Below are 22,372 nucleotides of genomic sequence, written 5' to 3'. Positions count from 1 at the left end.
GTAGCTGAGACCCCCAGTGATCTTTAAGAGCAAAGCAGCAGATAACTGCCTCTGCTCAGCAGCTGGACTGGTTCATAGGCTTTCTATTGAAAGAAGTTTTCTACCAAAAACACTTACCACCCCTCCAAACGTGATATAGGGTGGATCTCTGGGGGTCTGACCGCTGCGACCTCCCAGGGATCATGAGAACAGCGCTGCCCAGTGAATAGAGTGGTGGTGCACATGCTTAACCTGTGCTCCATTGAATGGTAAAGTCCCTAGGTGCGAGCACAGTCAGGACGGACCCCTAGGGTGACATCACATAGTTTTCTTGGCAGACTGTTTTTGCGGAGTGGTTTGCCTTTGCCTGCGAGAGCTTTATGCTGTCCTAACGCTCTGCACCACACGAGGCTCATTCAGTGAGGGGAAACTTATTTCCCATGCTGCTCTTGGTATTTCCGCTGGTACACAATGTGACTATTATAGGAAGAGGCGCATCTCCTCTCCTCCATGCGCCGCCGCAGGAAACGACCCAGCTAGGAGTGGACATAGATTTCTGCCAGATCCTAGCACAAATGATACATAAATATGCCAGTCTTGGGGCAACCCCATCCCTGCCGACTTGTAACAGAAGTGACAAGGCCGGCTAGAAAGTCACAATTCGGGCATGAGGGACTTGCGCCAAAACCTTACTACAACAGACTTCTGGCATAAAGTGCTCTTTAAATGTCTTCCAGTGTCAATGAAGGTAGCTAAGCAATGCACATGGCCCGCCTTCCCATAGAAGTGAATGGGGCACTGACCACACATGTACCACTACTCCTTTCACTGGGGCACCAGCATTGTGATCCCCGGTCCTCATGCATCCATCACCTATCCTGCAGACAGGTGCTAAATGTTTTGGTGAGAGTTCTTTTAACACAGGCATTGCTCCATCAGGGAATATGAGACTAGAGAAACATGGCTTCTTCCAGGAACAGCGCTACTCTTATTTGTGGGCAGTGTTGGTATTGCAGAGCAGCCTTTTCTCTCCTAGTCCCACAGAAGTTTGTAGTCTAGGACATGCTTTGGGCTTTCTAAACCCCTGCATGCCTACATCTGCTTCCATTGTATTTTGGGGAAATTGTTTAAAAAATTCTCATATAATCGGCTGCAGTACTGAGACTTGTAGGTTTTTGCAGAATGGTAGTAAATATGGCTTTGTATGAACATGGCTTAATATGTATATTGGGGTACAGCATGATGGTGCCCACATTTTACAAAGGGGATGAGCAGATGGACTGCCACAAAACAGCTTTGGGACCGACTGCCTTTACTGGATCCATTAAGAGCGATCCAGCTCTGTAAACTTGCTGCATTGTGCTGACCGGGGGGAGGGAAGGAGAGAGAGAATAAAAAGCAGGTCCCTTTAAAACCTGTCTGTGCCACCACCACATGTCTAATATACTCGGGTGTCTTTGTTGGTGGCCATCGGCCCAAGCTGTCAGGCAACTGAATTTTGGTCTGTTTATATAGCGGTCAATAAACTTCCACTTGTAAAACGGCAATTGAAAAATAAAATGCTGCCCGGACGGCTTTGGGCCACAAGGCCGGGCTCACATGGCTATATTGTAATATGTAACATGTACGGTGGTTTACCTGTGTATTGAATTGTATGTATTGTGTAATCTAAATTTGCAAAAATGAATGCAAGCAGGGAATGGCAGAAGTTCCCCAACCTCATGGAAAGACCCTTTTGGCACAGACCATGACCCCACCGGCCCCATTTACTTGTGTTGATGACTTGTCAGCGGCGCTCTGAGAACTGCATCTTCACTAGAGGATGAGGCTCTTGGCTGGTTTTTCCCACTTTTGCACAGCCACAGTATAATGGCCTCTAATATCCAGACAACAGCTCGGAGGGGGCGGTGGTCCCTGGAGGCCCCTACAATGTCCTTCGCTTGTCTCCAAGCCGTATGCATAAATGTTGCAAATACGCAAAATAATTGTATGCCTTGTGTTCAGAATGCGCTCATAGAGACCGATAGGGCTCTTGCATGCGTAATATTTGGAGAAATACAACATGCTGTTTATTACGTGTGTACCATACACATTAGGGTACCCCGATATGGGGCTGAGAAACTGGGCCTGATACTGCGATTGCCAGCCTGCATTTTCACACGCATGTGAGGTGTTCTTTTTCAAAAACGCCTCATCACTTCTGTGAAGCACTCAGCCCCATTTAGAGGATCGGCAAGTGTTTCCCATTGGAAACCCCACATCACACACTGCAATGTCTTTGATTTTCAGGAATGCTGCTATCCCATAGGTGGCGCTGCAGAGGTATTGTTCCATCTCCCTTATTTGCATATTACCTAGATGAGCATTCATGGCCTTATAAGTCTCCTCAGTCACCTTCTAGGTGCTCTCTTCTTTAAGGAGTGATGATCCCCTTCCTGACCCATGTCATAGGCCTCTAAACCTACTGCACCCTGAGGGCCAAAACCTCAGAATAGCTGTCTGGGTATGGCATTCTGGCTTGCTTTTCAATTCCCAATCATTACCTTAAGTACTTGTTTAAAGGGTCATGCATTGATTTGAAGGAATGCTGCCATCAATAGGTGGCGCTGCAGAGGTATTGTGCCATCTTCGTTGTTTGCATAGCCTTTACTGTCCCCAATGAAAACGGGCAATGCGTTTTGAGGAATGTGAAAAGCTAGGCCATGCAGTCATGGGTTCCTGCATCGCAGTAACTATCGCTCATGTATAGGACTCTACTCAAAAGAACGAGGGTTCATTAATCTAGTGAGATTTGTGAGTCTTGTAACACACAATTCTCCCGAGTTTCTCAGCTGCATGAAACAGCCATTAAATAATGAGGTGTAAAGCGGTGGGTTTGATGGCTGCCAGCAGGGGAACAACTGTGAAGTATAACACTCACCTCCCCGGACTTAGTGACTCAGCTGCTTTGAACGCATAGGCTTAGTTTATGGGGCACAAAGCTGACAGCTTACCTTTTATTTTAACCCTTTCCAATCCAATTTGTATCCTGGTTTTCCTAAGGGACTTACTCTTTTTCTGCTGTTATACAACGGTGATATGTACTGACTAAAGCCACTACTGCATGATGTGACACGTTGGATAGGCTCCGACAGCAGAGAGGTTGGCAATATACAGTAAGAGAACCCCGACGGACGTCTTCCAACATCGGAGCTGTACAGCCTTAAATCATAATGTCTTCAGAAGTCAGACAGTGGGTTGGAAAGGGTTAAAAACTGCAATATAAGCAGGCACGCCGCTGATTTAGCATCGCCCGTTCAGTGCAGGTTTTATTCTTTATGTGGAGAATTTTCTCCCCCTGGCTTGTACAGCATGTGAGCAGGCACCCTGAGGCCTTATGCAGAGTGGTTTCTTACAGCTATTACAGTTGTGTTGCAAACTAGCTGGAGGATCGTTCCCCCTCTCACACTGTTCTTACACCTGAGTGACGTTTAAGTCCCATCCAGCCCCTTTTACATAGCTTTTATTGACTTGGTGTGCAATCATTGCAGCCTGTGACAAATGCCACCAGCAGGATGGAGCAGTAGGGACTCATGTTTTCTACAGGGGGGCCAATTTTTTAAAAATATTTCTACAAGACCCTCCTAGAGGTGCTGCTGTGGATTTCTGCTCCATAAAGGTGGGGTTTGGTGCAGAGCTTTCTGCATCTTTTAGTCTAGTTTCACACGTCTTGCAGAAATATTCCATGTGTCAAAGGTCACAAAAGCTGCCCGGCGGACAATCACCATTTATGAAAAAAGAGGTTACATAATGATAGTCAGTGCGTATTTGTGGCAGTAAGCTGTAGCGGGTGCTTTTACCCAAGAATGAGCATCGCGGACTGGAGGCAGAGCGGCTGGGGATTGTACCCGCCGCCTCCATTCACAGTAAGACAGTTCATAAGTGAACGGGGGCCTGTTTCTTTCGAGCGATACATTCTCGTTGGCGCATGCGTTTACACGGACCGATATAATGAATCGTTCAGATTTCATTGGATTGCGGGAACCCAAATGACTGTTCTGTGTAACGCACCACTCTGGCCGCAGTGGGGCCCTGGTATAAGTTTTCATGGGTAAGATCCTAGACTCCCTAATAAAAAATGCAACAGAATATGGATTTCTTTTGAAGTGGTTTTCCCACTCAAGACATTTCTCTGAGGATTGGTGATTTTAGGATTGTTCTGGTATTGATACTAAGAACAACCCCCACCGAGTGCCACGTGGCACTGGAGCTCCATTCACTTCTTTGGGACTAAGGCTGATTCTCATAGACGTGAATGGAGTGGTGGCAACGCTTACCTACTGCTGTTCCATTCACATGTAGCATTCTAGGCAGCTCATTCCAGTAATTGCTGGGGGTCCAAGAGGTCAGATTTATTTATGTGGTGAGGTGATAAATATCTCATATACAAATTCTGAGTATTCCAGTAACGAAGCGCCATCTTTCTAGCATCCTCCAGAAGTTTGTCTCACGCTTTCTATCACCTCTTAAGAATATTACCAGGTTAGGCCTTTTCCAATAGTAATGCCCAGCATGAAACAGACTTTAGGGAACAACCTTCTATAAATATTTTGGTTTATTCGATACGTTGTATATACAGATATTTTACTAGTAACTTAGACGGCTCCATGCAGGTACATAGCCCAGAATTTAACAAAGGTTTCTGGCCTGAAACCCGTGACGCCCTCAGGTACCTGGAAGAAACAAAAAAAGTGCATGAAGTACATACCGCTAGTAATAGTGTGGTTGAAAACTTAATATAAGCTGCAGCTACACTACATTAAAAAGAAAAAAAAATGTACTCACTCGCAGGCGGCGGTCCTGGCCCTCTCCCTGCTCTCCAGACTTCAGTGCTGAAACACTATTCTCTTCCTGGTAACGTGGGTGAAATACCCCACCGCCAGGAAGAGAATGCTGTGATTGGCTCAGGACTGCAGTCTAAAACAATCACAGCCATTCAATGAATGACATTGACTAGCTGTGATTGGCTCATCAAGCGCTAGCTGTGATTAACTGAGCCAATCACAGCATTCTCTTCTTGGAGGCGGGGTATTCAACTCACGTTACCAGAAAGAGAATGGCGTTTCAACGCTAAAGCCTCGAGAGCAGGGAGAAGGACGGGATGGCACCTGCGAGGTCACGTGGGCTGCCGGCAAAATCGGCGAAAAGAAGAAAACAAGAGGTTTGACTGTATATTTTTTTACAGTATGCACAATGCAGGTTCAAATGTAATTTTTTTTTTTTTTAATGGGGGTTATTATGATATGGTTAAAAAAAACAAACAACGATTTGGTTTAAACATACCAAGTGGGAGAGGTACAGTTTTAGTTATTTATAGTAACTATTTTTGTCCCACTATGGGACTTAAAGGGGTTGTCCCGCGGCAGCAAGTGGGTCTATACACTTCTGTATGGCATACATTGTGCATTAAAGGGGTTCTGACATGAAAAAAAAAAAGTTGTACTCACCTTGCCTGGCCTGGCCCGATCGCCAGGCATGTCCCCTGCAGCCGGCATCTTCTTCTGTGCCTTTAAATCAGAGCAGGAGCGGTCAAAAAGACCGCTTCCTGCTCTGGTCCGTCCGTCAGGCACTTCCGAGGTCAACGGACGGACCGGCCACAGCAAGCACGTCACAAGCAGTGCTTGCTGTGGGCGGCCCGTCCGTCCGGCTGAACTCCGGAGTGCTGCGCATGCGCAGTTGAGACGCAGCCCGTCCTGACTCCTGTCAGAGGGCACCTCTCCACTGCGCATGCGCGCGATCTCGGAGCGGCGCGGCTGCTGCAGGAAGAAGAGGAGGAACAGCGCCTGCCGGGAGATGACCCCCGCGATGTCAACAACAACAGAAGGACAGGTAAGTGTTATCTTTTTATGCTTTAGCAGCCATTAACCCATGGGTTCCCTGGGTCCATTAGGCAGACCAGTGAACAATGGCTGCTAAAGCATAAAAAAATTATTCATGTCAGAACCCCTTTAATTATGAGCCATACAGAAGTTATAAAAAGTTTTTTACTTACCTGCTCCGTTGCTAGCGTCCTCGTTCCCATGGAGCCGACTAATTTTCGCCCTCCGATGGCCAAATTAGCCGCGCTTGCGCAGTCCGGGTCTTCTGCAGTCTTCTATGGGGCCGCTCGTGCAGAATGCCGGCTCCGTGTAGCTCCGCCCCGTCACGTGCCGATTCCAGCCAATCAGGAGGCTGGAATCGGCAATGGACCGCACAGAAGCCCTGCGGTCCACGGAGACAGAGGATCCCGGCGGCCATCTTCAGCAGGTAAGTATGAAGACGCCGGACCGCCGGGATTCAGGTAAGCGCTGTGCGGGTTGTTTTTTTAACCCCTGCATCGGGGTTGTCTCGCGCCGAACGGGGGGGGGGGGGTTTAAAAAAAAAAAAACCCCGTTTCGGCGCGGGACAACCCCTTTAAATGCCATCACATTTAATCGTTTGTCTAACCCACTGAAACATTTCAGTACCACCTCTGATAACAGCCACCGTACATGAAGTAGTCAGAGACCATCTTCAAGCCTCCGGGAACCACAACAATCCACTGGGATGCTGCGATGACATCACAGGGCTCTCCCATGGGTTACAGAGGGAGCCTCCTCCCTTTGTCATCTTTTTATATGCCGTACTCTAGTGCAAAGCTTCTAATGCAGTGCCGTGAAAAGGCCTTTAACAGCTGCTGTAAATGGGAGGTCAATAAGAGGTTAAACGTATAAGGTTTTATTCTCTTTTTAACCCCTTTCCGCTATAGGACGTACAGTTATGTCCTGCCGCGTCGGGGTACGTATAGAGAGAGATCACGGGGTGACCTCTTGATACAGCGCGGGTGCCGGCTGTTCATTACAGCTGGCATACGGGTCCCGTAGCCTTAGTTGCAGTTTGTGCCACACCGAAGGCCATGTTATTAAGGGGTTAAACTAGATTGGTTGTCGTGACAGATGCCATTGTATAGCATAGAGGTCATAAGCTTTTCATGATGTAACAGCAGGCATGAAAAGAGCCTAATAAGCATCATGAAGCCCAGAACTCACAAAATAAAAGATTCTGCATAGCAACTCAAATTTAACACTATCCTGTCCAGACTACAAGTTAGAAAGGAAAGGACAGAAGCCGCTACCTAAAAATTTATTTTATTTCCATTAGATTCAGCCTGTTTCCAAATAGCCTCCGTCTACTTACCAGAACCACTTTCCTTTTAATGAGTGGCTTAAACGCCACGCTCTCATATAGTTCTTGGTCTGCGTCCATCCAGACGAGGTTCTTAATGCCATCGTTCGATTCGAAATCCAAAGTATTGAGCTGCAGCACCATGAAATGGAACAACTGGCCGTCCGTGCCGACGCTCTGCACTACAACGGGCTGTGGCAAAGTCTTCACATCCTTCTGGGGGAAGACAAGAAATACTTCTAGTATAGATAGGGACACAAAGGTCCAAGAACATGCTGACAGCTGGATCGGATGCAGAAAGACTAGGAAGTCTATACGCTGTATCCATAGGACCTCTATAGAAGTGACAAGATGGAGGAATACAGAATGCGGATCTCACCCCAAAGAGGAGCCGTGCTTTGGCTACAGCACCCCCAAAAGCGATCATAATCATTTTAGCCCTCAGCTGGTCTGGAAGGAATTGTGCTCTGGTGCTACATGGATCGGTGAGGTATACAGTGTGCAGGTGGGGATACGGGAACCCGTCCTTAAAACCTGCAACAAAAGATGAAAATGTATAAATCAGAAGCTGAAGCAATGAGGAAAAACAAAACAATGATCAAAAGTAAATCACAAAGCAAACATGTTGCCAGTTGTTATTGCTTCTCAGGAGACATTAATTACATAGTGATATTAGACTTGGTTCACATATCTTTTGCCTACATTCCCCAAAACAGCGTTGAGCTGCAAACCTCGAAGGAATCGTATTCCTGAAATTTCACAATTGGTTCCTGTCCGTTTCTGACTTTTTAGTAGGATAGAAAAGCGTAGATGATTGTAGATCTCCTAAGAAGCCTGAAAGGGATTGGGCTAGTTTCAACTGATACGGCAAGGATCCGCCACTCAGGACCCCCCACCCCTCCCACTACATCAGCTGATCGTCCGGTCCACTACAGAAGGCCAGATGTTATCAGCAGACAGAGAAGGAAGTGCGGGCACTAAAGGACTATTTAGACACAACGATTATGACTCAAAGCCATCTTTTGAGCAATAATCGTGTCTAACTGCACTGACATCGTGCAGTTTTCGTTATGCCGTCGCTCATCGTTGTCTTTCAGCGTGCTGAAAGACGACGATAAGCCTCATCAGGGATTCACAGCGGGATACAGCTGATACTATTGTTTCAGCTGTATCCGGCTTCCTGATGACAGGCTTGATATGAAGAACAGAGCGGTCCAGCTAGGTTCTTCATACCCCGCAGAGAGCGCTCGGCTGTATAACAACTGGATGCAGAAGACAAGCAGGGCCACCCCACTTGTTTTCTGCATACTCCGCTCCGAGCGCTCGGCTGTATAACAGCCGGGCGCTCCGAGCAGGGAACAGCTGGATGCATAAGACAAGCGGGGCCACCCTGCTTGTCTTCTGCATTCTCCGCTCAGAGCACTCGGCTGTATAACAAGCTGGATGAAGAAGGGAAGTAGGGACACCCCTCTTGACTTTTGCATCCTCCACTGGGAGCGCTCTGCTGTATGACGGCCAGGCACTCCCAGAGGGGAACAGCTGGATGCAGAGAACAAGCGGTCCCCCACTTGTTCTCTGCATCCTCAGGAGCGCAAGGTGATCGCTCAACATTTGAGCAATCATCTTGGGATGTAAATGATACAACAATTATAATTATAAAAGACATCTTTTGAGTGATAATCGTTATGTTTAACTAATTCTCTTTGAAATCAATGGGAGCGCCGTGATCCTACTGCATTTCCTGCTCCCCTTAAGGACACCCTTCCTGGGCAGAAAGCAGAATAGCAGCACGGCGCTCCCATTGATTTCAATGGGAGTGAAGCCAGCACCTGCACTTCCTCCCCCTGCCCACCGATGGCAGCGGGCCAAATAATCAGCTGATGGGGTCCCCAGCGATAGAACCCCATCCATCAACTACTGATGACCTATCCAGAAGATAGGTCATCAGTTGAAACGAGCCCAGACAACCCCTTTAATGCTATATTCATACAGAATAGAGCAATTGTGGTCAATGGAAACCAGGCTCATTTTACCCCAAGTGTATGAGTTTTTACATCAGTTTTTGTTCAGTTCTTGCATTGTAAATGCCCAAGTGAAGAGGCATCTGAGGTCAATCAAAATTTGCCAGAATAGGGGACCCCAAGACCTCTATTCCTCCCAGCGACAGCACTGCTGCTAGGAGGTGTTTGAATGGAGTGGTGATCAAGCGCTGTGCTCGACGGTCTTCTATCAGCACTATAGACTTTGATTGACAGGGTAGGGCACAGGCTTGAATATCGCTCCTTCCAGCCATGGTCATGCGTTGTGGAGATTAGTGGGGGTCTCCGCAGTTGGACCCGCACTGATCTAGCCTTTACAACCAGGTGATGAATGCTTCTAACCGGAATACCTCTTTAACCATGTGTTTACAAGCTGTGGGATTCACTCCAACCTGAAAGAACGCGATTTGCTTTTTACAGAAAAGTGTCACAATTCTGTAAATAAAAAAATTGCAATTTGCATGATGCCGACGGCCGGACGCACCTAGAGAGTCCTTCTCCTCGTACACGTTCACTTCTTGTAGATCGATAGCAGGAGACAGCGGATAGAGGGATTCCAAGACGTGCGGCTCAGTGTCTTGGATTTCACTGGAGGAAGCCAGAGGTTCTAGCGGGGTCTTGGTGCTCATCAGGGAGCCGTTAGTACCTCTCACATGGTAAATAGTAGAGTCTGCAAAGAGAAAAATGTACGTATTGGAGGAAGGTCGGGCATAGATCAGCCATGTAAAGACATAATATACAGCTTAATGGAGTCAATCTGGTCTGTATTAAAGTGGTTGTCCAGGGGGTCTTCTGTCCAGGATCATCACTTCTTGGGCAGAGTGGCGCGGCCGGCGGAGGACCCGACCAGTCCTGCATTACTCAGGAGATGTGGGATGCTTCACTTCTCCGGTGGTGGCGCTGAACATTTACTGCCAGGTTTCCTCACAGTTGATCTCTGGGAGTTCCAGTACAAAAACACTAACTAATTGTCCAGAGACCCTTCTAACGAGTAGTGATTGTCCTAAGCGGAGGACCTGTTTAACCCCTTCATGCAATCTGATAATTAATGTCAGATGTATGCAATATTAGTATGGAGTGGGCTCAGGATCCAAGCGTGCTCTATAGGCGCTGGATGTAAAATACAGCCACCGCAAGGCTGCAGCGGCTGGAATTGGAGGCAACTCCTAGCTCAACTGTTAACTCTTTAGATCACGTGTCAAACACAAGGCCTGTGGGCCGAATCCGGCCCGATGCGTCATGTTATGTGGCCCGCTGCGTGCCGACGCCGCTCACCACTGCAGCGATTACCAGCTGGGGTGCCGCAGCTCCCCGCTGGTAATCGCACTGTTACCGCTGATCCCGACGCACACTGACGTCAGTGTGCAGCCGGGATCCTCCTCCCCTGAGTCCCCTGCTCATCAGTTCCGCAGGAGAGGACTCAGAGGAAGCGTGCCGGGCGCACACATTGAAGTTAGTGTGCACCCGGGCTCAGCGCGAGCAGAGGGGGAGTGGCGCTGACAGCAAGAAGGAGGTAAGTATATGGGTGGGGGGGTGGGGGGGGGCGCTTAATGTTGCTATGGGGGTATTACTACTGAGGGGGTTAATATGACTAATTGGGCCACTGTGAAGGGGGGGGGGGGGGTCGTTATTTGTACCGGGGTCACTATCAGGGTCACTATTAGAGATCATTCACACGGGCGTAATCGTATTTCAGTCACACAAATGCGGTGCATATTTGCGCAATCGAAAATCGTTTATGCCTGCATAATACACGCAAATACACTTGTGTGAATGAGCCCTTCCTATACAGTCTTCGGCCCCCTGCACATGGGCGGAAATTCCACGGTGGGATTTTCCGCAGAATTTCCGCCCGTGGAAGCTGCCATAGGATTGCGTTAGAAAACGCAAATCCTATGCAGATGTCCGCGCGACATCTCACGCGGAAATCAAATCGCGGCATGCTCGGGCTGGCAGCCGGAACATCACAGAGCCAGAGCCGCGGGAGCAGGTAAGTGCCGCGCTGGTCCCTGCAGGGGCTCGAGTCAGGTCCCACTGCGAGAATTCTCGCAGCGGGATCCAACCTGGCCGTCTGCATGCGGCCCTACAATCGGCCCTTTGAAGGTCACCATAAGACTGATGTGGCCCTCGGTGAAAATGAGTTTGACACTCCTGCTTTAGATGCTGTTGTCAGTGCTGACCATGTCATGGCTTGACAGAAGAGGGGGCTCCCTCTATTCCCTGAACGCCCCCCAAAGGTGCCATGGCAGACTAAGGCCTTGTGACGGCTCCGAAGCCTGCCATAGATTTCAGCCTATTAAAGCAGTTGTCAAGCTTTGAAGTCTTGATTGCCTAGCCTCAAGATAGTTCAGAAATAGTTGATTGGCAGAAGGCAAGCAACGCGGGACCCCTACCTATCAGCTTTTTACCAGGCCTCTGTCATTGTGTTTGGAGCTGGAGGCGAATAGCTCCATACATTTTGCAGTGGCTTGTGTTGTAATTGCAGGCAATCATAACACTGCCTGTATTACCAATGTGTACAAATCTATCAGCACTGGCTCTATACACATGACAGTGGCCAAGTGAACAGCTGAGCAGCAGGGGCCCCAAATGGTAGGCTTCCACATAACTAATATTGATGACCTATCTTGAGTAGGTCATCAGTAAGTTGAAAGCTGGAAAACCCCTTTATAAAGTAACTGTGCTTTTTACAAACTTTTGACATGTCAAAAGTTTTGATTAGTGGAGGTCCGGGTGTACAGACCTCCTCTGATTGCTAAAACAATGGGGCTATAGCGCTCACCCTTCAGCTGCCATCGTTGCTTGCCAGCTCCTTTCAGCAGCTAAAGACAGACGCATAGAGTTCTATCGACATCTTTTATAGGACTTCTAGGCCTTTCACCTTCAGCTGCCGAGAGGAGCCGACAGGCAGCTGAAGGTCACAGCGTTTGGGTGAGCGCTGCAACCCTGTTTCAGCGAACAGCGGGGCTCTCAGCACAAGAACCCAGCCTAATGTTGGTTCAGCCATAATAGACACACACACGGGGTTAACCTTTATAGGATTATAGTTCATAGGCAAGCCTTACCCTTATGCCAAGAAGTTGCCAACTGCCATCTATTCACAAATGCCCTCTGTGAAAGCGCAGGATACGTACAGGACTGTGTTCGGCACAATTGCAGGAGGCTTTGTAGCAGTTTTGGACTTCGAGAAACACAAGAAATAAGTGTTAAAAGTTTTCTACCTCTTTGGGGTTATTTGTTTTCTTAAAGGAGGAAGAAAAAAAAAAAAACACAACAGAAAAAATGCCCCTAAACAAAATGGAACTTTTAAACATGCCATTTACATAAGAGCGGCGCCACTCTATTCGTACCAATGGGGCAGACTGATAGCCAAGCGCTGTACTCTGCTATCTGCCTATGCATCAGAGGAATGGAGCCAATGCTGCGCAGGTGCCACTAGCAGCTCCATTCCCCGCTGCACTACAGAAATGGGAAATTGTAACGAACCATGAAATGGGGTGGGGGGTGGGGGGGGGGGGGGGCACGGGTCCTTCATTCTCCCAGCAGTTGGACCCCTATGATCTATCAGTTTTCACCCATCCAGTGGATGTAACCCCGGATCAGTAAAGGATAAGTAATGTATGTACACAGTGACTCTACCAGCAGGATAGTGAGTGCAGCTCTGGAGTATAATACAGGATGTAACTCAGGATTAGTACAGTATATGTAATGTATGTATACAGTGACTCCACCAGCAGAATAGTGAGTGCAGCTCTGGGGTATAATACTGGATGTAACTCAGGATACGTACAGGATAAGTAATGTATGTACATAGTGACTCCACCAGCAGAATAGTGAGTGCAGCTCTGGGGTATAATACTGGATGTAACTCAGGATACGTACAGGATAAGTAATGTATGTACATAGTGACTCCACCAGCAGAATAGTGAGTGCAGCTCTGGGGTATAATACTGGATGTAACTCAGGATACGTACAGGATAAGTAATGTATGTACACAGTGACTCCACCAGCAGAATAGTGAGCGCAGCTCTGCAGTATAATACTGGATGTAACTCAGGATACGTACAGGATAAGTAATGTATGTACATAGTGACTCCACCAGCAGAATAGTGAGTGCAGCTCTGGGGTATAATACTGGATGTAACTCAGGACCAGTACAGAAGAAGTAATGTATGTACACAGTGACCAGCAGCAAAAGGGTGCATTTACATGAACATATATCGGCTCTGTTTTCACGCCGAGCCGATATAAGTCGTTCTCATGTGCAGGGGGGGGGGGGGGGGAGCATGGAAGAGCCAGGAGCAGGAACTGAGCTCCCACCCCCTCTCTGCCTCCTCTCCACCCCTCTGCACTATTTGCAATGAAAGGAGGCGGGACAGGGGCGGGGCTAATTCTCAAAACTTAGCCCTGCCCCCGGCCCGCCTCTCCCCAGTGCAAATAGTGCAGAGGGGCGGAAAGGAGGCAGAGAGGGGGCGGGAGCTCAGTTCCTGCTCCTGGCTCTTCCATCCTCCCCCCACCTGCACACGAGGACAACGTATATCGGCTCGGCGTGAAAACCGAGCCGATATACGTTCGTGTGAATGCAGCCAAAAAGTGAGTACAGCTGCAAAGTGTAAAGGCCCTTTTACATGCAAAGAATTGATCAAACTCCCGAAAGATTTAGCGATGGTTTTGCATAAAATTACGCACACTCATAATCGCTCCATTAGCTAATTAATCATCTATGTTTTCCTCCATGAGTTGTTTGCTTAGATGCCTTTAGGCGATTGTTATTGCATAATTCCACTGTTCTCCTCGCGGCTGAGTAAACATCGCATTAATTGAATAGACAAAACCAAACCATCGCTGGCTGCTGGAAACGCTGAACGAACTGCATTCAAGCGTAAAGAATTTCCAGCAATCAGATGATGGATTTTATGCTAGCCTGAAAATCTTGCCAGCGTTTACATGTAACGGTTATCGCAACGAATTTTGAGTGATAATAGTTGCGTGTAAAAGGGACGTAATAGAGAAGTAATATATGTACGCAGCGACTCCGCCAGCAGGACAGTGGATCCAGCTCTCAGAATCAGCACACGGTAACGGGCCGTTTACACGGGACGATTGTCGCACAAAATACGTTCACAGGTTGTTAAGCAGACTTTTCAGTAAGCCTAAAAACCACGGCTGGCTTCTAGTTCTGTCAAACGCTCCCCGCTTCACATAGAAGGTGAAGCGCAGAGCGAGAAGCCCGCGATCCAGCAGTGAAGTCTGTCAGTGTAAGGCTGGGTTCACACATCCCCGGATTAACCGGCCACGTGGATGAGATTTGTCAAAAATCTCGTCCACACGGGGCGGCCAATCTGTCAAGGCAAAGCCGGCGCTGTGGTGCGGATTCCCAGGCCGCAGCTTGACAATTTTTTTTCCCGTTGCAGCCGCGCTTTTCTCTATGGGAGTGCCGGCCGCAACGGAAAAGCGTGCAACCAAGCCGCTCCAAAACCCGCACTGGACGTTCCTCGACAAGTCAGAACGGGGAGTGGTTCTGTGAGAGCGGCTCCTGTCTTGCCGGACTCCACTTGTCCTTGTACTATATGGATGGTCCTGAATGGCCGCCATGTTATACTGTTTGTCCCTTGCAGGGGCCAATGACGGAAAAAAGCTGGCGTTGTCAGGAGTGAGATCCCCAGCCCCCCTATTCTGGAAGGGGATGTCTCTGATGACTGCCACCTTCCTAACTTTTCCCATCCCCCAGTATCCCGTCTGATGGCCGCACTCACCAGTACTCTTCTCTCTCCCTCATCTCCTCAGTGGTGCTCCACAGGCAGGCATTGGATATGGCATAGTGCACCAGTTCTTCATGGTTGGGGAATGTATGGGCCGGGTCTTCGCACAGACTCGCTATCCTCTGCGGTAAGCCTTCAAGTAACTTGGACTTTGTCAGCCATAGTGCCTGCTTCACCCCTGAAAGCAGACGGACAGAAGATGAGACTCCATACAGTAACTCATACATGAACCAAGTGCTTACTCCTGAGTACACGGGGCGGAACATCATTTTGTGGGGGCGCCTGGCAAAAAGTGTTCTAGCCTCCTGTGGCGCCTCTGGAGGAGTGACGGAGAACATCGTCCTCAAAAGGGTCATCCAGTTACATTTTTAAAAATCCGATTCCCATTATGCAGCACTGTCCCCCTCCCTTGGCGATCGGCGTGATTGGGTATCTTGGTGGCTCACTCTGAAGTCGCTTCCATCTTCAATTGCCTACAACCCCGTTAGACGCCAACGCCGGGGTGACAGGGGCAGCAACTCCATTTTCACGGTCTTTAAGATGCTGGAGTCGGCTCACACACCTGTCAAGCCTGCGCTAGGATCTATGAAAACAGGCATCAGAACATCCGGCACTCCCTCACTAATGACACATTGGCAGCCATGTGCTCTGCCCGCATCCTCCACCTTTATGGATCAGAAGCCCAGCCGCCCGACAACAAAAGGAGACGGAATTTTAACAGCAAATATAATAAATCGCCCCTCCATGCCTGGAGAAACAAAGATGGCTGCAGCAGCTTCTCTGACTATCTGATGCATGCATCGGTAATCTAAGACACTCCATGTTGCACTGACCGGCCAGTACTGCTCATGGGGGCAGCACTGGGCATCAAATATCACAGCAGCCAGTATTGTCTTTAGGCTCCTGATGAATACTAGCGCACATCAGGTAGTCAGGAGAAGCTGGTGCGGCCATCTTTGTTTCTCGACAGAGGGTCCCTTTAATTATCACTAGGTTTTAGTGAGGATAGACAGAAGTGTAAAAAAAAAAGAAAAACTGGAAACTTCTTTAACCCCTTAAAGGCACAGCTTGTATCAGACCTAAGAACACTTTTTTTTATTTTCGTCTCTACTTTTCGAAAGCCATTACATTTTTTTCTGGCAACATGGCGTATGAGGTCTAGTTCATTGCATGGCGAGTTGTGGTTTTTTATTGGTACCATTTACCGGCCGCCGCCACGGGGGCAGGGAGCGCCGCTCTAACCGGTGCCGCCGCCACGGGGCCAGGGAGCGCCGCTCTAACCGGTGCCGCCGCCACGGGGCCAGGGAGCGCCGCTCTAACGGGTGCCGCCGCCACGGGGCCAGGGAGCGCCGCTCTAACGGGTGCCGCCGCCACGGGGCCAGGGAGCGCCGCTCTAACCGGTGCCGCCGCCACGGGGCCAGGGAGCGCCGCTCTAACCGGTGCCGCCGCCACGGGGCCAGGGAGCGCCGCTCTAACCGGTGCCGCCGCCACGGGGCCAGGGAGCGCCGCTCTAACCGGTGCCGCCGCCACGGGGCCAGGGAGCGCCGCTCTAACCGGTGCCGCCGCCACGGGGGCAGGGAGCGCCGCTCTAACCGGTGCCGCCGCCACGGGGGCAGGGAGCGCCGCTCTAACCGGTGCCGCCGCCACGGGGGCAGGGAGCGCCGCTCTAACCGGTGCCGCCGCCACGGGGGCAGGGAGCGCCGCTCTAACCGGTGCCGCCGCCACGGGGGCAGGGAGCGCCGCTCTAACCGGTGCCGCCGCCACGGGGGCAGGGAGCGCCGCTCTAACCGGTGCCGCCGCCACGGGGGCAGGGAGCGCCGCTCTAACCGGTGCCGCCGCCACGGGGGCAGGGAGCGCCGCTCTAACCGGTGCCGCCGCCACGGGGGCAGGGAGCGCCGCTCTTACACGTGCCACCACTACGGGGGGGGGGGGGGGGGGAGCGTCACTCTCACCAGCACCACTGCAATGGGCGCAACGTTGCTTTTACTACTGCCGCCACCAAGGGCGGCCGGTGGTCCCTCTTAGTACCGCTGCCACTATGGGGGTCGCTCTTACGGCTCGTTCACTTGGGCTTAAACACATTTCGGTAGTGCAAATACGCTACATATTTGCGTGACTGACGCCGCGTCCGCTCGCCTTACCCGCCGGCTCCGACATGCTTTATGTGCCCAAGTACACGGCGTATTTGTACGTGCAGAGAAGACGGCACACAGCTGGCCCGGATGCCTCCAGCACTGTGGCCCTCCAGGTCAGTAAGGGGCCCCTCTCCTCCTCCCACCAGCACGGGGCCATCTCACCTCCCAGCAGCCGGCACTTGGGGCTGAAGACGTAGGACGGCCGCTCCTTGTACAGCGCCATCTCCTGGGCGGGCGGGGAATGGTAATACAAGGGGTTCCAGTCCATCTTGTACTTGGTGAAGCTCGGCCGCGCCAGCCCGGGGACGAAGTAGCCGAGGTCGCCGAAGGTGATCCGCTCTAGGCCCGGGATCTCCATCGGCTCCCTCCTCGGCGGGTGCTCATAGCGCTTCTGCTTCCTGCTGCGGCTGGCGGTGACGCTCAGGTACCGGACACCCGGTCTCTGGGGCAGAGCGGAGCGGGTGAGCATGGAGGCCGCCATGTTTGCGCGCTAGGGATGATGGGTAGTGTGAGAGCGCGAGCAGTATCCGTAGTGATCAGGGCCCAGGCCCGCAGCGAATCCTGCTCTATACACACTGCCCATAGCAACCAATCACAGCGCGGCTTTCATTTCTGCCTCTAATGTGGACAAATGAAAGCTGTGATCCGATTGGTTACCAGTAGACGCTTTGATCGCTGGGGCTTAGTTATTAGAGCGTCTACTGGTAACCAATCGGATTACAGCTTTCATTTGTCCAGAGGCAGAAATGAAAGCCGCGCTGTGATTGGTTGCTATAGGCAACAGTCATGTAACTATTTTTTTTTTTTTAGGCTTCTTAAAACTTTATTTTTAAGACTCCGCGTGGACAGCCTGCACTGAAGTCAATGGAGGCCGCCCGACCCGCAACCTATAAGCAATTAACATTGCGTTTAAACCGCGACCAACCGCGTCATCGTTAAGCGACGGCACGGGAAACACAAACCTTCGGGAAAAAAACTGTACTGCGCATGACCGACGGCGAGCTGCCGCAGTCATCCACAATACAAGAAAAGAAGGTACAGAGGGCGGCCAGCCGGGCTCACAGCCGGAATCTGCTTGCAGAATGGCAGAGCCGCAGTGCTGGATCCCTGCTGTAGAGGGCGGGTGAGTACAGCTCTGGTCCTTATTTTAACCCTTTCCAATCCACTGTCTGACATCTTCCAACATTCGGATTGACGCCTGTACAGCTCCGATGTCAGAAGACATCCGGCAGGGTATTCTTACTATATATTACTGGCTGCTCTGCCGTCGGGGCCTCTCGGCATGTTACATACCGCAGTACTGGCTCTGGCCAGCAGATGGTGCCATTGTATAATGGCAGAAAGAGAAAACCCCCTAGGAAACCCTGAATCCAAAATTGGATTGCAAAGGGTTAAGACAATTGGAACTATTGCAGCAATGTTGTCTGGTAATCAGACAACCCCTTTTTAAAAAAAACTTTTTTCCATATTTATCATACAAAATTAAAAAAAGAAGTTACATTTTTGGTATCACTGTGTCCGTAAAAGACTAATCTATTAAAACACCACATTACCCGTATTTGTCCCTCTGGATGAACACCGTCAGAAAAAAAAAATGCCAGAATTGCGCTTTTTGATCACAGGAATAAATCTACTAAAAAGTCATCAAAAAGCCTTATGTACCCCAAAATTCTACCAGGTCATCCCACAACAAGCAGACCTTTACATAACTGTATCAACGGAAAACTAAAGCTGTTATGGTAGCCAGAAGATGGCGGCAGACCTTTTTTAAAGATTTTATTTTTTTAAGTAGTACCAAAAAAAACATTAAAAAAATACCACAAACTATATAAATTGGGTTTAGTGGTAATTGTACTGTCCCAAGGATCCCGCTTGTGTATGCTGTATGGCAGGGTTTGCATGGAAGGCATCTCTAACGTTCGGTATTCCTGTGTTTTGCGCTACAGGTTATGAACAGCGATAAAAATGACTGGATGTCATTGAAACCAGTGGAACCGACGCCTGCGCAGTGCTGTGGAAGCGGCTGCACCCCCTGTATATATGATCTCTATCAGGCCGAGCTGGAGTTATGGGAGAAAGCTAAGGAAAGAGATGATCCCGCCCTCCTACGAAGAATCAAACTAGAGGTCATTATTCGTTGAGTAACCAAAGCGTCCTTTTATTTAAACTGACAGATTTATGCCCGAATCAGCATCGATCGGAGATACAGCAAGTCAATCACCGCTCATTAAGTTTTACTTAATTATCATGGGGCTGTCCGTACGATGCAGTAACATAGCTAACTGGCACATACTCGTCTCACCCGCTGCTTCCTACACCACTGCTCGGTCCTCCCATTGTTTACAGGCTGCAGTCCCGCCTGTTTATGGGACGTCACAGGCCGCTGCAGCCAATGACTGAGCTCAGCAATCAATAGTTGAGTTCTGTCATTGGATGCAGCAGTCTGTGATGTCCCACAAACAGGCGGGACTGCAGTCTGTAAACAAGGGGAACGGAGGACCGAGCAGTGGTGTAGGAAACAGCAATAGAGGTGAGTATATGCTAGTTAGTTATGTTACTGAATGGGGAATTGAGTTTTGACATTAAATAACACATTGGACAACCCCTTTAAATTGATCATTGGCCCATACAGAAGGGAGTTAAAGGGGACATGTCACCAGGGTAATGCTGCCCGAACCAGCAGTGTGAACCCAGGACAGTGCACCCACAGCTTCATTCATAATTCTGCTGCTGGTGGTGTTCACCCCTCACAATATGATAACCTGTGTTCATTCTCCCATAGAACCACAATGTACCGCTGAGTACAGACACGTTCACGGAGTTCAAGCTGTGCTCCGTGGAGCAAGAGACGGAGGACACCAGTCGCTACAGATTTCAGCTGCCATCTGGAGCGAGTTTGGGACTGAAGTTGGGGCAGCATCTTGTAGTAAGGTATCATTTAGTTTGTATGGTGGATGGGGGGGGAGGGGACACTGATTGCTCCACTGTCAGGGGGTCCCCAAACTTCTTATACAAGAGATACAATATTTATTTGCCCATTAGGGAATGTGTCGGACAGACTAGAGCCTTCACTGTCTCTTATAGCCCATAGGGCCACCGAGGTTTGTTACTGGAAACCATCACTAACTTTGTACCTGAGCTGCGCTGATACAGTGGAACAGTTTAACCCTTTCATGACTAAAGACATACGTAGATCCCCTCGGTCGTTGTGGGTGTAAGGAGCAGGCTCAGAAATAGCTGACAGCTGCCGGCAACGGCTGCCATCAAAGTCAGCTAGAATTTAAAGGGAACCTGTCATGTCCCCACAGCATCTTAAACTAAGTTCTAGTGCTGATAGGGGAGGTGATAGGGAGATGAATGATGTAGTTTTTATACTCCCCGCTCGCACGATCCAGCGCTTGTACCGGGTAAAGATCACAAAGCGCAGGAATATTGACTCTTTTCAGGTTCTCCTGCATGCAGTCTTCCATAGACTTGTATAGGAGAGCGCACGCATGGGACTTTGAAGACTAGAGTGTTTCGGTCCTTAGGCCTCCCTCACACGGGGCGTTTTGTACAGCGTTTAGCGCTGCCTTTTTAGCCCTGCGCTAAACGCTGTACAAGGCTCCCATTCATTTTAATGGGGCTGCTCACACAGGGCTGAAAACGCAGCACCTTGCAACGCTGCGCTTTGACAGCAATGCATGTTCTATTTTGGGGCGTTTTGAGCCCTGCGTCGTTTTGAGCCCTGCGTCGTTTTGAGCCCTGCGTCGTTTTGAGCCCTGGTACCATTAAAATAGGAGTTGCCCTACAAAAAACATATGCCTGTATTAATAGAAAAATGTAAAACTTGTAGCTCTTGGGCTTTTGGAAGGCAGACAATGGAAACAACAACAACAACCAAAAATGAAAAATGGCTCAGTAGGCAAGGGATTATTAGAATGCCATAAGAAATGTAATCCTAAACGAAGATGATAAGAAGTGATAATAATGCATTCTAAAAGAAAGAGCTGACTGCTGTGTGTTCCCATTTCTAGGGGTGTGGTAGATGGAGTGGAGATCCAGAGAGCGTACACCCCCATTAGTTCCGTGGATGTGAAGGGCCATTTTGAAGTTTTAGTAAAGGTACATGCATTTTATATCAATTAACCCTTTGCAATCCACTGTCTGACGTCTTCCTACGTTCTGATTGAAGCTAGTACAGCTCCAATGTCACAAGATGTCCGACAGGGTATTTTTACCGTCTATTGCCAGCCACTCCGCTGTCGGAGCCTCTCTGGCGCACACACACTGGCTTTAGCCAGCAGATGGCACCGTTGTATAACAGCAAAAAGAGGAAACCCTGAATCCAAAATTGGATTGGAAAGGGTTAAAAGGATTATCTCATCACCCCCTTTTAAGACTGACTCCAGATACAGCCTTGGAAGCTCTGGTTTGCCATACATTCCTCAGAACCAAGAAATTTGTAACAAATAGATGGGCCCAGGTTTGACAGTGCAAGAGGTACTCTTTGCATTGGCTGTCTGCTCTAGCTAATAAATGGGATGCCTATTGGGCAAGTCCCTCTGTGACAACCATATTCAGTGATAGGATATATAAAAGGAGTTGTCTAAATGAGCCAACTCATTTAATAGATTAATTAAAGAAGCACTCAGTATTTTTATTTTATTTGAGAAATTTAACCCAGTATCAGTGACCTCTGCTGTGAAAACTCCAGCTCTGTAGATTGCTCCCTCCTCTCTGTATTCTGTACTTTGCTCCCAGGTCACTCTGACAACGCTCTGTGCCCTGCAGTTAAAGGGCCAGATCTATAACAACTGTCATAAAGAAAAACTGTCTTTTGCGCCCATTGCAACCAATTGCAGAACAGCTTTTATTTCCACACGTGCAGAATGAAAGCTGTGCTGTGATTGGTTGCTATATACAAGAGAAACAGTTTTCCTTTATGACAGTTGTCATAAATCTGCCCCATTAACTGCAGGGCACAGTGTTGGCAGAGGGCTGGTCATATGACCTGGAGGCCGGAGGAAAGGTGCAGAATACACAACAAGGTGGGGACGAGCTACAGAACTGGAGTCTTCAAGGTGGAAGTCGCAGATACTGGGATGGAATTCTCAAATTAGAGAAAAAAAAGCAGGGGAAAATTTACTAAGCCCGGCATTTCCTGCTCCAGGCTTCGTAAAATTTACCCCAGCACACAGTGCGCATGCCTCATCATGTATTCAGTGCATCGCCGACACTTCTGTGTGCCTTCACAGAAATGTATGCCCCCTTTTGACAAGCCCCGCCCCTCGCC

At 49.3% G+C, this 22,372-nt stretch overlaps 2 protein-coding genes across 6 annotated transcripts in view; one reads left to right on the top strand and one right to left on the bottom strand.

The window, feature by feature from the left end:
• Positions 1 to 4,555: 4,555 nt before the first annotated feature.
• MRPL37 (mitochondrial ribosomal protein L37) lies at positions 4,556 to 17,705 on the bottom strand. Of its 2 annotated transcripts, none has more exons than XM_066597552.1 (7): positions 17,260 to 17,705; positions 14,957 to 15,140; positions 12,266 to 12,381; positions 9,685 to 9,870; positions 7,541 to 7,695; positions 7,174 to 7,374; positions 4,556 to 4,691 (listed from the first exon to the last, which is right to left on the bottom strand). In XM_066597552.1, the coding sequence occupies exons 1-7, from the start codon at positions 17,576 to 17,578 to the stop codon at positions 4,614 to 4,616; spliced, it is 1,239 nt and encodes a 412-aa protein (XP_066453649.1). In that variant the 5' UTR covers positions 17,579 to 17,705; the 3' UTR covers positions 4,556 to 4,613. The 2 variants fall into 2 exon arrangements, with proteins under 2 accessions (XP_066453649.1, XP_066453648.1); XM_066597551.1 differs by having other exon boundaries at positions 7,174 to 7,377; positions 17,260 to 17,683.
• The window catches only part of CYB5RL (cytochrome b5 reductase like), a 20,361-nt gene continuing 15,161 nt past the window's right edge, over positions 17,173 to 22,372 (top strand). Inside the window, exons 1-4 of one of the 4 annotated variants that reach the window (XM_066597555.1) lie at positions 17,173 to 17,210; positions 19,044 to 19,223; positions 19,880 to 20,028; positions 21,114 to 21,201. In XM_066597555.1, the coding sequence (XP_066453652.1) occupies positions 19,047 to 19,223; positions 19,880 to 20,028; positions 21,114 to 21,201 (414 nt within the window). In that variant the 5' untranslated portion in view covers positions 17,173 to 17,210; positions 19,044 to 19,046. Of the gene's footprint in view, positions 17,211 to 17,364; positions 17,559 to 17,933; positions 18,221 to 19,043; positions 19,224 to 19,879; positions 20,029 to 21,113; positions 21,202 to 22,372 lie in introns of those variants that run through there. The other 3 variants (XM_066597553.1, XM_066597554.1, XM_066597556.1) reach the window with 3 other exon arrangements.

This window comes from Eleutherodactylus coqui, chromosome 3, assembly GCF_035609145.1.
Source record: "Eleutherodactylus coqui strain aEleCoq1 chromosome 3, aEleCoq1.hap1, whole genome shotgun sequence".
NCBI classification, from domain to species: domain Eukaryota; kingdom Metazoa; phylum Chordata; class Amphibia; order Anura; family Eleutherodactylidae; genus Eleutherodactylus; species Eleutherodactylus coqui.
The sequence above is the reverse complement of the archived record's forward strand: the minus strand, read 5'-3'. Positions and strand labels throughout refer to the sequence as shown.

Coding starts and splice junctions, on each gene's coding strand:
- MRPL37 (XM_066597551.1), bottom strand. CDS start 17,578: ATGGCGGCCTCCATGCTCACCCGCTCCGCTCTGCCCCAGAGACCGGGT. Junction 12,382..14,956: donor AGGGAGAGAGAAGAGTACTG/GTGAGTGCGGCC, acceptor TGTTTCTCGAAG/TCCAAAACTGCTACAAAGCC. Junction 7,378..7,540: donor AAGCACGGCTCCTCTTTGGG/GTGAGATCCGCA, acceptor GTCTTCCCCCAG/AAGGATGTGAAGACTTTGCC.